The sequence below is a fragment of the Acanthopagrus latus genome, chromosome 1 (genome assembly GCF_904848185.1).
Source record: "Acanthopagrus latus isolate v.2019 chromosome 1, fAcaLat1.1, whole genome shotgun sequence".
Taxonomy (NCBI): Eukaryota; Metazoa; Chordata; class Actinopteri; order Spariformes; family Sparidae; genus Acanthopagrus; species Acanthopagrus latus.
Genome location: NC_051039.1, coordinates 26,880,196 through 26,893,875, shown reverse-complemented (window position 1 = coordinate 26,893,875; position 13,680 = coordinate 26,880,196). Strand labels below are relative to the sequence as shown.

Below are 13,680 nucleotides of genomic sequence, written 5' to 3'. Positions count from 1 at the left end.
CACCACAGAGCAAGATAACAAGGCGCCTTTTCTGGCTGGTGCAGTGACGCACTCCTCGGCTGGTAACTAACAGTTGATCAAAGCTGGGCAGAGTGTGGATAAAGAGATACAGCAGTGCGCAGACAGACAGACGCAGACGGGAGGACAGAGAGACGGGCTGGCAGATGTGGCGGGGCGGGTGCGGGCCGGGGGTAGCCTCAGAGTGTTTTTGTGTGTGGGGAATACACAAACACGACGTGGCGACTATCACACTCGATGTGGAGACGGCGCCTACACCGTAGCGCAAACCTGCTGTGTGGGTGACTGGCACAAACACGGCTTGACTGACACTCCGCAGTGGCATTTAGACAAAGTTGTGCCTCGGCGGGGAAGGCATGCAAGCACACATACACAATGACACACACAGTGGCACAGCTGGTGTGGTGGGTGTGTGTGATGGGGAGGCCTGTGAGGTGTTGGTCCCGGATGGCCAGTGGGCAACGAGACTCAAACACAAGTCCCGATAAGGACAAAGCAGGAGGTGTGAGGGAACAACAGCACACGCCGGCTGACGGATCCCCTCACTTACTCATTTGTTTATCACTGCCTGTGGCTCACTTGGCATTGTGCGGAATGAAGTGCGTGTGTGCTGTACTGTATGGTGTGTGTGTGTGTATCCATGTATACACCCTTACATGTGACTAGTCCTTCATTCATACACTCATCTGTTGTGTGTTACTATGAATGGATGAGCCTCTGTTGTCTCCCTCCTCACTATGTCTCGGCCTGAGCAGCAGTCAACTCATTTCCAACATCACACACTCGCGCAAGAAAACTTGAATTACTCTCCAAGGTCGACTCTGGCTTATTCTACTGCTGCTCACATTGCCAGAGAGCCTCACTCACTGCAATGATGCAACGATGATTTGCTCTTATTAAAAGTGTCGTGCTTGTATAATGTTCCACAAACAGCATGCTCTTTAGAAACTACGCCAGTGCAATCCATGAATTCATACGCCTCTATAGGCTCTTTCTATAGCTCTCTACGCAGGCAAGGACCGTATGGAGACAGGGCCTACAGGGCAAAATTAATTAAAGGATAAGATCACCAGAAGAACGATCACCGCCGTGCTGATGGAAAGTCGGGTGAACTTTCGGGATCCACAAAACATATCCGGAGCTTCACAGCAAAACAGTGTTGCAGTTGTTTTGGAGAGTGCATTCACCGAAACAACTGAAGTAGATGGGGACTTATTTTAAAGAGTAAAAAACTACAGAAGAAACAGCTCATCCAGCATATAATCCAAGTCTCAAGAAGCCCAGGGATTCAAATTTTAACGGAAAAGATATTATTTACAGCCTCTTTCAAGCTAAAATCTCCACTGCAGATGTGCAGCCAGAGGTGTTAGTGTGTCCACCTGGTGTGAAGAGGTGCGTGAGTTTGAACCCACGGCTACGGTGTACACACAGTTTTTATCTTATTGCTCTGCAGTTTGGGATCTCAGGGCTTCTGGAGCCCTGGATTATGCCACACCAGCTGTAGTGAGGTGTCTTGTGTTTTTTTTCCCGTATTCTCTTGCCTATTTTTTTGGTCATGTTTGAAAACAAGTCCCAGTCTACCTTTTTTCTGCGCCACAGCTTTGCTGTGAAGCCCCAGAAATGTTTTGTGGACCACTCCATCAGCATTGGGATATGTAAATTTTCAATTCAAGTGGCCCTATGTAGCAACAAGCAGCAATTTAAATGTATTAATCACCTTTTTTTTTTAAATCGGCCACAGTGAACAGATTGTAATGTGACGTGGAAATGACACCTTCCCCGGCTCTCTGGGTCGCCTATACAAGCCTGTGGACCATTTGTCGACGCTGTTTAATGCTGCTGGACCTGTGGATTTGTTTGTGATGGACTCGGGGCAGATCTTACCACGACAGTCAAAAGAATGTGACTTTAAGCATTCTCTAGAGTGCCTCATCTCAGTTCCTTTTAATATTAATGAGATCATAACACAAACTCAGGCATCTTTGTCATAAGTGAATAAACTATCTGTTCTCAGAGGAAGATAAAGTCTCCAGAACACTGTTTGAAGCTAGAGAGGTGGCAGGGTCTGCCACATACCAACAAAGTAAAACAGTATGAAATTGTGTTGTTCTTAAAGGTCAATTTGTTTATTCAGTCATGACAACAAAGTGGTCAGTTTTTTTTGTTTGTTTGTTTGTTTGTTTGTTTGTTTGTTTGTTTTTTTTAGCTTTTTAGGCATGAAAAAAAGAAATAAAAAAAAAAATCAAGATCTTTGTCTTCTGGATAAAATGTCCTCCCCAAAACTACACAGTGCACCGTTACAGCAGCAAACTACATCTTCCATACACAATACATTTGATCAATGACAGTTATATGTTTCACTCTCTATCACTGTCATGGTCGATGCTATCCTGCTATCTTACAGTTGGTGGTCAGACACAAGCAGTGACAGCTTGAGGTATGCACGCACGCACGCACGCACGCACGCACGCACGCACGCACGCACACACACAACAGACTGGCAAGTGGCATGCATATTAAGACATCTGCTGTGTTTTGCTGTCTTTCTGCTTTCTGGCTTCATTAAGAACCAGTTCCCCCCATTTGTGGACTTAATTAACAGAATCTGAGGCAGTGCAATCAAAACAGAGACATCAAATATGAGGATCCACTTCTACTTCCACTTCTACGGTCCTCAAACAGCAGATACCATAGCAGATTTGTGACCACTCTTCCCTTGTTGAGCCAATTAACTCCACTTCATCTCTCCATCATCAACAGAATTATGTCAGGAGCTAATTAAAGTACAAACAGCATGACTGGAGCATGTCGTAGTTAACCTCCACAACAAATACTACTCAACCACGGTTGTTTTGAGCAACTCTCTCTTGGCACCGATTCTCCCATGTAGCTGAATCATAATTCGGGGGCATCCTCCTTTCCTAACGCAGAAGCATCCCAGCCTTCATCTCTTTCTCTCTGTCTGGCTGCTGCGCGCCGGAAGCGCGGACCATAACGGTCTCTAAGAGAGCCGGCCAGGAAACGAGCCGCGCGCTCTTCTTCTCCTCCGCTCCTCCACAGAGCCCAGTCATTATTACCGGGCACGGTGCCTTGCTCACCCCCCCGCCCGTACAGCCCTCCCTTCCCCGTTCCTACTTTCACTCACCCTCCCCTCACTGTTTCTACTTTCATTCACCCCCCCTTCCTCTTGTTCCAACGTGCGTCGAGAAGAGTCTCCTCCTCTCACCGAGTCTGAGCGCACGTCTCCAACCAGTCCTTACGCGCGTACAAGCTCTCCACGAGAATCCCCTGCGGTCGGCCCCTCCCCTTTCCGTTTCTTGCCGCCCTCACTCATTCATGACCCGGGATCTGTGACGTAGGAGATTCCACGGTGCCCACTGCCGTAGGCAATAACGAGTTGCTCGAGTATATATGGGACAGTGGTAGCCATCAACCGGCACACTCTCAGTCGCTCCGACCCGGGAACCAGGGCATCAGCGGAGATAGCAGGCTTTACTTCTTAGGCTAACTCGCTTTGGGCTTTGGTTCAGGATGGAAACCTCTACGATTTCTCGTAGCCGACGATGCTCCATCGTGCGCACCTACAAAAGTAAGTTTCTCTTCCCTGTCTTCTGTGCTTTTGGATACCTCACGGAAACTTCACGCATAGAGCTAAGACTAACGCATCACTTGTGCAACAATTTCTACGCTTTTTGTAAATCTAAGAAAAGTTGAGATACTTTAAGATTTTAGACCTAAATGGAAAATGGATACATGATTGGGTAAACTCACGATTTTCTGTCAGAAAGTGACTTATCTCATGACTTACAACACTTACATTTGAGTGTGTGAAGTGGAATATGAGACGAAGTTTTCATTGACTGTGAGAAAAAGCTGCTCCGACTGAACACTTTTGTGATTAAGCTGTGCGTAATGGTCAGTGCAAGTGTGGTGCTGAAGCGTAAACTTCACTTGCTGTTGCTCGAGATGAAAATCCAGCTAAAATACCACTGCATGCATGCAGCAGTAGCAAGATAAGAGCAACATTCACCCGTTTGGACTCAGTGTGAGGATGAAACGTGTGGTGATGGATGACTTCAGCACCTCGGACAGCTCCCGCTCACACCGCCTCTCCCTGCTCTCTTCCCTCCAGGCGGTCTCTCCCTCTGGCTGGTGGTGTGGCTGGTCCTCGGCAAGCCAAGTCCGGCGTCGGCGTGCCCGCATCACTGCGTGTGCTACCCGACTCCCATGACCGTGAGCTGCCAGGCGCAGAACTTCACCGCCGTCCCGGTCGGAGTGCCCTATGAGTCCCAGCGCGTGTTCCTCCAGAACAACCGGATCACGGAGCTCAGAGTTGGCTCTTTTGGCTTCGGCACTCAAGTAAGAAGGAGAACGACCAACGGTTCAATTTGAACGTGCTTTAAATTTCTTCACATTTGATGTGAAGTCATGTCCACTGAAAGGAAAAAATAGTCACCGTTCAATCTCCGTATTTTCCTCCGGCAGGTTCTGTGGCTGTTCTCCAACAACATCACGTGGATTGAGGCTGGGGCCTTCAGTGAGCTGAGGGACTTGGAGGAGTTGGACCTCGGGGACAACCCCAACCTCCACAGGCTGGAGGGGGGAGCCTTCCGCGGCCTAGAGAAGCTCCAGAGCCTCCACATGCACCGCTGCAAGCTCACTGCCCTGCCCCATGACATCTTCCACAAGCTGTACAGCCTGCAGTTCCTCTATTTGCAGGTAGGGGGAGACATATTAGTACATGCACACAACTCTGACACACACACGTGCAGCCACCTACACATGTAGACACACACACACACACACACACACACACACACACACACACACACACACACACACACACACACACAGTATCACACATGTCCAGTTAAAGATATTACAAATCTCAGTGTCTGTTCTTTTCATGCTAAAACCCTCTCCTTCTTTTCTCCCCCCCCCCCCAGGAGAATAATCTTCACTTCCTGCAGGACGACATCTTCTCTGACCTCATCAACCTGAGCCAGCTTTTCCTGCATGGCAACCGTATCCGCACCCTCTCAGAGAACGTGTTCCGCGGCCTGGTCAACCTCGACCGCCTCCTCCTCCACGACAACCGCATCAGGCAGGTGAATCGCCGCGCCTTCCGCGACCTCGGCCGTCTCACCATGCTCTTCCTCTTCAACAACACCCTGGCAGAGCTGCCCAGCCAGACCCTGAGAGACACGCAGGGCATCGAGTTCCTCCGCCTCAACGCCAACCCCTGGTCCTGCGGCTGCGAGGCCCGCGCCCTGTGGGAGTGGTTCCGCGAGGCCCGCGTCTCCTCATCCGAGGTCATCTGCGCCTCCCCTTCGACCCGCCGCGGCCAGGACCTCCGCTTCCTCAGGGAGATGGACTTCGCACTCTGCCCCCTGCCCGACCCCGGCTCCATCGCTGGCTCCACCACCACCACCTTCAGCACCAAAACCCGCTGGTGGTTCCACAAGAACAAGCCCCAGTCATCCACAAAAGGCGTCTTTGAGAAAGCTTCCGAGACTGTCAAGGCTGGTTTGTACGGGAAAGGCCCATCCACGACCACCTCAGTAGTCAAGTACGAGCTGGGAGAGGAAGAGCTGGCGCTGCCCAAACTCGACCCAGAAGAGTACTGGGCGAACTACGGCAACGAAGACTCGAGTGTCACCCTGCGATGCTTCGAGCTTGAATGTCCGCCTGAGTTCGACACGCCTTCATCCGCCTCTTCCCCCTCATCGTCCTCGCCCTCCTGCCTCTTACTAGCAGCCCTCTCTGTATTCAGCCTCAGCCTCCACCTTCTTTCCGGCTGAATCTGACTCTTAGCAACACTCCCCTTTCCCTTCCAGCCTGTTTTAAAGGCTGCGAAGACCCCTGTTAGACTCTTGATACCCTCTTTGCCCGCTTTGCTGTAAGCCAATCCTCAAGGCACAGCGAGGGAGATAGGGGGACGGTTAGATTCTGAATCTACCACCTACAGGGCTTAACACTTTTCAGGGCTGCTAAGAGTTCTTTAGCTAAGGTCACATTTATCTATAATACTCTGCGGGTGAGGCTTTCTGCGTCTCGCCTGTATGATGTCATGATTCCCTGCAATCAGGGCTACGAGGGCTGAGTCCAACAATAACATCAGCGGGATTTGATAGCAGTTGTGAATGATGTTGTCAGTTTTTGTCACCTCAACTTAGTTAAAACTACTAGTGCTATTATAGTGCATCCAATTAACTGGCTGCTACAATGCTACAATTACTGTTAGAATCCGTGCACAGTAATGACAATACTGTAACCACTTAAAGTGTTATGTAAATAGGTCTGTATTTTTGTGAGTGTTCTAACTGATATCTGTGGTCCGGCACTTTCACCTTCATCTAGATCCAGGTACTACTTTGCAGGCGAGGGCTTCGTAGCCAGGCTGAGACAGTTTACTGTGAGAGAGGAGAGAGGAAAACTTACTGTGAAGCCGGGAGGGGAGGGGAAAGACAGAGAAGGGAACACAAGGATGTCAACCCAGAAAGAAGGGTGACAAGTAAAATAACAGGGAAAGGAAAGGAGTGGGGTTTTAAAGATGCGGGATTAGAAAGAGGAAAACACAAAAGCAAAGGAGGAAGGAAGGAGGGAGGGAGGAAGGACGGAGGGAGAGAGGAAGGAGAGAGGGAGGGAGGAAGGAGGGAGGGAGGATAGGGATGGTGTTTGAGCAGCAATAAGAGCAGAACAGGGAGAAGACGGCGAGACACTACAGTATGCGAGACAGGGCTGGCAGTAGAAGCAGCAACACGCAGGAGAAGAGTAATAAATCCACTCATCAGTAGTTGTTCCATCATCATCCCTCATTCTCTGTAAATACAGTGTCGCCTGCGACAACCACAGGGAAAGAATTCTTCCTGTCAGGAAGCCAGAGATTTTGGGGTTTTTGGATGTCTTTCTGTGACATATTGATATAATGTGTGAAGATTGTTGACTTGGATGCAAAATGAAGATCTTGATATAAAAGATACACCGAATATTTCCTGAATCATGCTGTCTATCTTTACTTTTCTTTGCTTAATCAAATTTTAAAAAGATGCAATACAAGATCATTTGAGTTGAGTGCAAAGCACCCAAAAAAAGTAGCATTGCGTGTGACTTACGCATGACTAAATCAGACTTTGTGGACTGTGAGCTTGAGGTCACTCAGAATGTCTCTGGCTGTGATGGGCATCTGTCTTGTCTGTGTCTGTGGATAAATGAGGATGAATGGATTCACAGGCTGGCGGCGCCGCAAAAGGCAAATACGTCAGCAGTTCTGTCACTTGAGTGACTCATCGGTGGGCGATGCCAGATGGACGAACGAAAGTGCGAATCCTCCGATTTGTAAATACACCAAGAGAGCAATGACAGAGTCTGGTTACTGTCCTGTCAGAGCAGGAGACCGCTTAGGACTGACAGACTGACGTGCAGACGGACTGATGGAGATGATGTGGAGTTACAGGGGTTTAGAAAAAAAAATCCAACATGCAGTCGAGGGAACTGTTAATGCTGAGAGTGCAAAAAGAAGAAGAAATTTTCCGAGAGTGTAGCGGCAGCAGTGCGATAAAAGAGAGAAGTAACCAAATATAGGCATCCACAGGGTTTATTCATCCCTCCCTCTTTGAAACTAATTTCCGCCTCGCCTTGTAGGAAGCGAGATGCTGTCGGCGTGCTGATGTATAGCAACTCCTTCTCTTCCTTCCTATGTTTGCGGAGATATGGTCCCCAGCTCCAATAGAGGTGATGGGGGCCAAGGCCGAGATGTAGTGGGAGTGAGAGAGTAGGAGGTAGTGTTCGAGAGGTAAACACAGGCACACACAGATCTGCTCACAAAGCCAGTTAGCCTTGCTTCAGTAGAAACAACCGTGTGCAGTCTTTTTTAATCTCTTATGTGGTATTGAGGACTACAGAAAAATGACCAATCCTTTTAGCCTTTTTCTCAATGGAGCTCTAGACTAAGAATGATTTAAGGAAATATTCGGTGTAGTCTTGATGTGCAGTCTCTAACTGAGTCTTGTGACGGAGGTCAAACTGAGCCCGGGTGCTCTTCAGTGGCCATGACAGTGAGGTCACTGTCAGACGACCAAAGTGCCAGTTATACCATTTCCCCAGCTCCCTTGTTCGAGTTTGTCGGTGTGCACGTTTTATGTTTTGTATCTAAGGAAAAGAAATGATGATTCTATTTGACAGATTGGCTTCTTTATTTATTTTTACTGTAAAAGATTAAAAAAAAAATGTTGTTGGAAGACGCAGCATAAAGACAGAATAAATTCATACTTGATTTAAACTAAAATGATTATGTGTGGGCATTTTCATTCTATGTCTTGCTGATTGTCCAGTCGAACACCCAGAGCAATCAAAGCGCGTGCGCACACACACACACACACGCATACACAAACACCCACATACCCACACACTCACACTCACACACGGACACACAGACACATTTGCCATTGTGTAAGTCCTCCAGGCAGTTGTCCAGCTTTCTCAACAGTGCAACTATTCAGCTGAGAAAAGAACAGAATGAGGAGATGAAAACACAACACGAGCCGTGTAAACTTTGTTACTATTTAGCCACAGTTCAAGCACAGTGACACTATACAACACAATCACATTATAAACAACACCTGCTCTTGCAATATGTTGACGTCGCTGCAGTGTAATAGGTTAAACAAAAGTAGCACTTCAGTAATAACGATTAACCTGAACATTGTTGAGCACCACATGTAGATATAAAATTATTGTTGAGATGACTATTAAAAAGCATTAAAACACAGATAGTTTAAATTAGGGATATTATCCAAATACACACACGCAAGAGAAAAAAAGAAAATGTAAAATGTTCCACGAGCTTACAATGATTTGGGAACATTAAACCACTCCTGAGGGTATAGCAGGTAAATATCAATAAGGATAGGATCTCCTTCATTGGAACTTAATTTAATACAGTAAGCCTTATCATATGCACACATGTGACCAATATGAAAAAAAGCTGTGACTCTGTGTAAAATATGAATAAGACAGAATGTGATCATTTGCTCAAACTTTTTGACAAATGCTTGATTGAAAACAACAGCAGGAAAAAAATGCTCAGTGTTTTACCTGGTTAACTTAATTCATTTCAGTAAATATATGCTTTCATTGAATTTGAGACCAGGAACATGTTTCATGGGACAGGCACAGGCCCCACCAGGGGTTTTGGGCCCCATGAAAAAATATCACAATGGGCCCAATCACCACAGCTGCAATGATTTAGGCCAACAGGTTAATTTCAACCACTTACAGACTAAACCCACCTTCATTGAGAAAAACTGGGCGTCGCCCTTTCTTTTCTCTCTCCTGTCTTTCCTTTTAGGGAGCATGACTCCTCCTCTTGGGGCTCACTGTGAAACTCCTACCTGCTAGCAAGCACCATTACGCTCAGGCAGAACTGTACCATTTCATGCAGATACAGGGAGGTTGTCAATATGGATGTTTAAGAAGTGAAGGCAAAGAGACCATTCATTTTATTGCTATATTTTGAATACATTGTATTAATTGTGATGAGTTAACCATTTAGTATTGTTTTTACCTATCCTAATTTTTGGATAGATAAAAACACAATTATTTGTTGGGCAAATGAAGACGTGTGCTTTTTGCTTATGCACAGTTCAGCCAGCGAGGCACAAATCTTCAAGACAAAGAAACAATTTCTATCTGACAAAAATCCTAACTCATGAGTAAATTTCACTTTGTGAAAACAGTTTGTCTTCATCCTGAGCAAACACCATGCACACACACACATGCACACACACACACACACACGGACCACACTGTGTGGCACGGAGCTCACTCAGTGGAATCACAGCTTGTCATGCCTATATAAGGATGAAACAAGCACATCAGACATCCTTCACATGCCCATTGGTCTCCAGGCTTTTGTGTGGCAGAAAAAATTCCATGACGCACCTTCTTCGTAGACTACATATAAACTGTGTGGGTTCCATTGGACGCCGTCCATGTCACTCAACCGTCAGCACAGTAGAAGGCGGGACATGTATGCTTTCTGTGGAAGCCACGCTACAGTATGTTGAATACATGAATATTAATAATTCCCAGTCTATGCATGAGAGAGAGGGAGCAAAGGCGAGATGGGGAGGGAGGGAGGCTGTCTGCAGAGGGCTTTTTCAAGTGCGTCACTACTTTGTCACAACTTCTCTCCACCTGCTGAGCCCCCGTCCCTCTCTCCGTCTCCCACTCCCTCACACACAAACAAACACATAATCACACACATGCAAACAATCTCTCACTTTCTCAGGCACATACGTAATTTGCACTTTGTTCGCGCTTTAGTTCAGGAGTCGAATATATGCAACCTCTCTGACTCTTCTGTCACAAATCCGGTATCTTATTCACTTCTCATCAGGGGCGCTCTGCGCTCCTTGCTTTCACACATTCCCTCTTTCTCTGGAGCTTCCTTGACGTCATGTACTCTCCTCATCTCCTTACATCGCAACACTTTTGTCTGTTGCCTGTTTTTTTCTAAGATGCGACCTCCAACATGTGCTGACAAGCTCCACTGATTCATGGCTTTTCTCACACTCCTAGAGTTTTCTTGTCTGTGTGACTATTTGATCTGAAAAGCCCTTTGAGCACATCTTTGTTATTTGTGCCCTTTTTATCTTCTTCACAGCCGATGGGAATCTTTCCATATCAAAGAGAGTGGAACAGAAGATGGTTGCTGCAGCAAGCCAACATGAGAGAAAGACTTTTGATCTGGTGCATACATGTAACACTTGTGTTGGTTTATATATATTAAAATATGCATATTTCTTGTTTAGGTTATACTGTATAAAATGTTTACATTAGAAGCAACAGTGCACGCAAATCAGAGCAACAACTAGCACTTTAATGGAGCTCATGTTGTTTTTACACCTACATGGTAATATCTAAGGCTGATATATAGATATACGTGCATGCATGATCATGTCAAGCAATGTAGAAGAGACCTCCTCTGCAAATGAATACCAGGAACAGGCTGTACATAGTGTGTGTGTGTGTGTGTTACAAAGAGACAGAAAAAGGTTAAAAGTCGCTGACGCCAATATGGGGTTGAGAACAGAGCGCGCTGTTGACAGCATGAGATGAAAATGTGAATTAGTGTGAAAGAGACTGAGACAGAAAGATAGCAACAGAAGAGGTGTGATGTTTGAGTCATGTACTTGGATCTGGTCGCAGCTGAGAACATTTGGAAGGCTTAAGCGTGCACACGCACACACGTGCGAACGCACCCTCGCTGGCAGCACTTGGCGTTGCTGGTGCGCCTTGAGAGAGGCCCACTGGGAGACAGACGTTCCTCCTCGCATCACACAAAATGGGATCCACGCACTTGCAGGCCTGCACACGCACACATACAAATATGCAGAGAAAAGATATACATACTCATGCGTGCATAAACAGCGTGGACTTGCCACATTTTCATAAACAGGCTGCGGCCCCAAAATATCTGAATGTTTTTTGTTAGCATTTGCATTTCAGTGTGTATTTAGGTGTTTCTGAGGAGACAAGTGCGTCATGAACTCTGCTGTGATTCTGTTCCCCCCCTGCAAATACATCTTAACAAAAATTCTACCCTTTTCCAGAAATATTGATGCACGCAAGAAAAAACACCCCACACAGAGGGCTGAGTGTACAGAACGCACGCATATGCAAACATGAACCAGCGCAAACACACTGCAGACAGATGGAGACACTCGCATACAGATGCCTCTGTAATATCAGGATTCTGACATCATCTGTCAAGTTGTCATTGAAAGTGAGGTGATAAAGAGAGAATAGGATGAGGAGGGGGAGGAGGAGAGAGAGACGACAGCAACTGGCTGAGGAGAAATAAAAACAGAGAGGAGGAAATTAACTGAGAGGAACAAAGAGAGGAACAAGGACAAACTGAAGGATAGCAGGAAGTGTGAGGAAAACAGAAAGGCTGTCGGCAAAAATGAACGAGGTAGTTAGCACTCGATGAGGCTGACCTTTTCCTCTCATCTCACCTTTTCTTCTCATTTTTCACTGTAAAACTCTGCTCACACGTCGCTGCAGTCTTTTCCCTCTTTCCTGATCACCTCATGCTGAGCTCAGGGTTACTGATCTCACGTCGTGCATTTGACATGGTCACAGTCAGCTCCTATACATCTGGCTACATGCTGAGGAGATGACAGGGTGTACCCCCAGTTACACAGATCAAAGCTGTTTTAATTTTCTCATTCTTTTAAAGGAGAAAAAAACCAAAACGCTCTGGTGTGATTTTCTGCCTTTTAACCGGTCACAGTCATCTTGGGCGGGGCTATGTCATGGATGCAGCCACAGTGAAACTGCAAAATGGTACATATGGAGAATATGTGTAGCATGTGTAGAGGGGTGAACCATGGCACCTACAGTAATTACCCTCAAAAGAAGGTGTAACAGCTGCTAGCTTGTTTAGGCCTGTACTGTGTTGAGTAACTTCCAGCGTAGCTTGCTTGCTTGGAGGTTCCACTTAGGGAAAAGTGAAAAACTACTGAATGGTGCATAAATCCCAGGCGTTCGACTTTCCAGGTATAAAATGGATTTATATCTTCTATATAGCTCCTGCATGAGTATTTAAGCGTGACGGTTGTGGCGCTTTGAAAAGAAATGATCCACAGTTTTACAGATGCACTGTCTCATGGGAAAAACATAATTTTTTGGGCTACTGGGCATCACATGACATTGTGATTACACGGCTTGGCCACTAGGTCAAGCTGGTTTCAAAGCCTAGTGCTGTTCCCCTCGCTGAGCTTGGAGGTTAGTACTGGTGCTCCCTGTAGAGACAGGATTTTGAAAACACTGACATGCAGATAGCGGAAGGGAAGACAATGCTGACGGAAACAGTCACCCAGTAGCAGGCTCTTACTGTCAACCTTCTGAGATGTTCTTATTCAAGTCACAAGCCTTCATAAACATCTTGAACAGTGCTTTTCTATCAGGTCTGTGATCGCTGGGATTGGATCAGTGGCCTTTCAAAGATTCTGGAAAGAGAGTTTTCTTGCCTTACATTCAGCACTTGCTCACAGGTCAGCACTGAAACTATCTTTTATATCAATGACAGCTTGAGTTCCCAGGCTTCTGAAAGCAGCTGATGTGCTGTCAGTGCAGCACACATGACCAATACAGTATACTTGGAAAAGAACAGAGATGCTTTGGAAAGAAAAGCTTCAGGACCTCTGGATGAAATGTGGCATCTCTTCCTCTATTATTTAGGAAGTGAGAAATCAGTCTGGACGATCATGCACGCTTCATCTTTACTGGGTAGTTCTCAGTAAACAGTTTGATCAGAGATCGTTTTCCCCAAAGTACAAAATAATGACTGTATCTGTGCATATACACATGTAGTTATCAGTGTACTAGATTTTTAATATCATCACTCCTCAAAAACAGCCCTTTTTTTTTGTAAAGCCTTGACCAGATGAATGATGAATGACAGCTGTCTGTGCCTGGATTTCACCATCTGGCTCTGAATGTTTTAGGGAGTCATGTAGTCGTGTCTTACAGCAGTGAATTCAAAGTAAAGCATGAGAATATGGTGCACATAAATCAGAGACCAAGTACACTTACTCTTTATGTGAGCCCAGCAATCTGGGAGTAGCTCTGTGTGCAGCTGCTGTCTGTCCACAT

General features: G+C 46.3%; 1 protein-coding gene across 1 annotated transcript; it reads left to right on the top strand.

Moving 5' to 3' along the window:
* Positions 1-3,400: 3,400 nt before the first annotated feature.
* Positions 3,401-7,009, top strand: rtn4rl2a (reticulon 4 receptor-like 2 a). The gene is made up of 4 exons (XM_037100832.1): positions 3,401-3,607; positions 4,151-4,377; positions 4,504-4,737; positions 4,965-7,009. Exons 1-4 carry the CDS (start codon positions 3,550-3,552, stop codon positions 5,817-5,819), a joined length of 1,374 nt encoding a protein of 457 aa, XP_036956727.1. The 5' UTR covers positions 3,401-3,549; the 3' UTR covers positions 5,820-7,009.
* The last annotated feature ends 6,671 nt before the right edge of the window (positions 7,010-13,680 follow it).

Coding starts and splice junctions, on each gene's coding strand:
- rtn4rl2a (XM_037100832.1), top strand. CDS start 3,550: ATGGAAACCTCTACGATTTCTCGTAGCCGACGATGCTCCATCGTGCGC. Junction 3,608..4,150: donor CATCGTGCGCACCTACAAAA/GTAAGTTTCTCT, acceptor TCTTCCCTCCAG/GCGGTCTCTCCCTCTGGCTG. Junction 4,378..4,503: donor CTTTTGGCTTCGGCACTCAA/GTAAGAAGGAGA, acceptor TTCCTCCGGCAG/GTTCTGTGGCTGTTCTCCAA.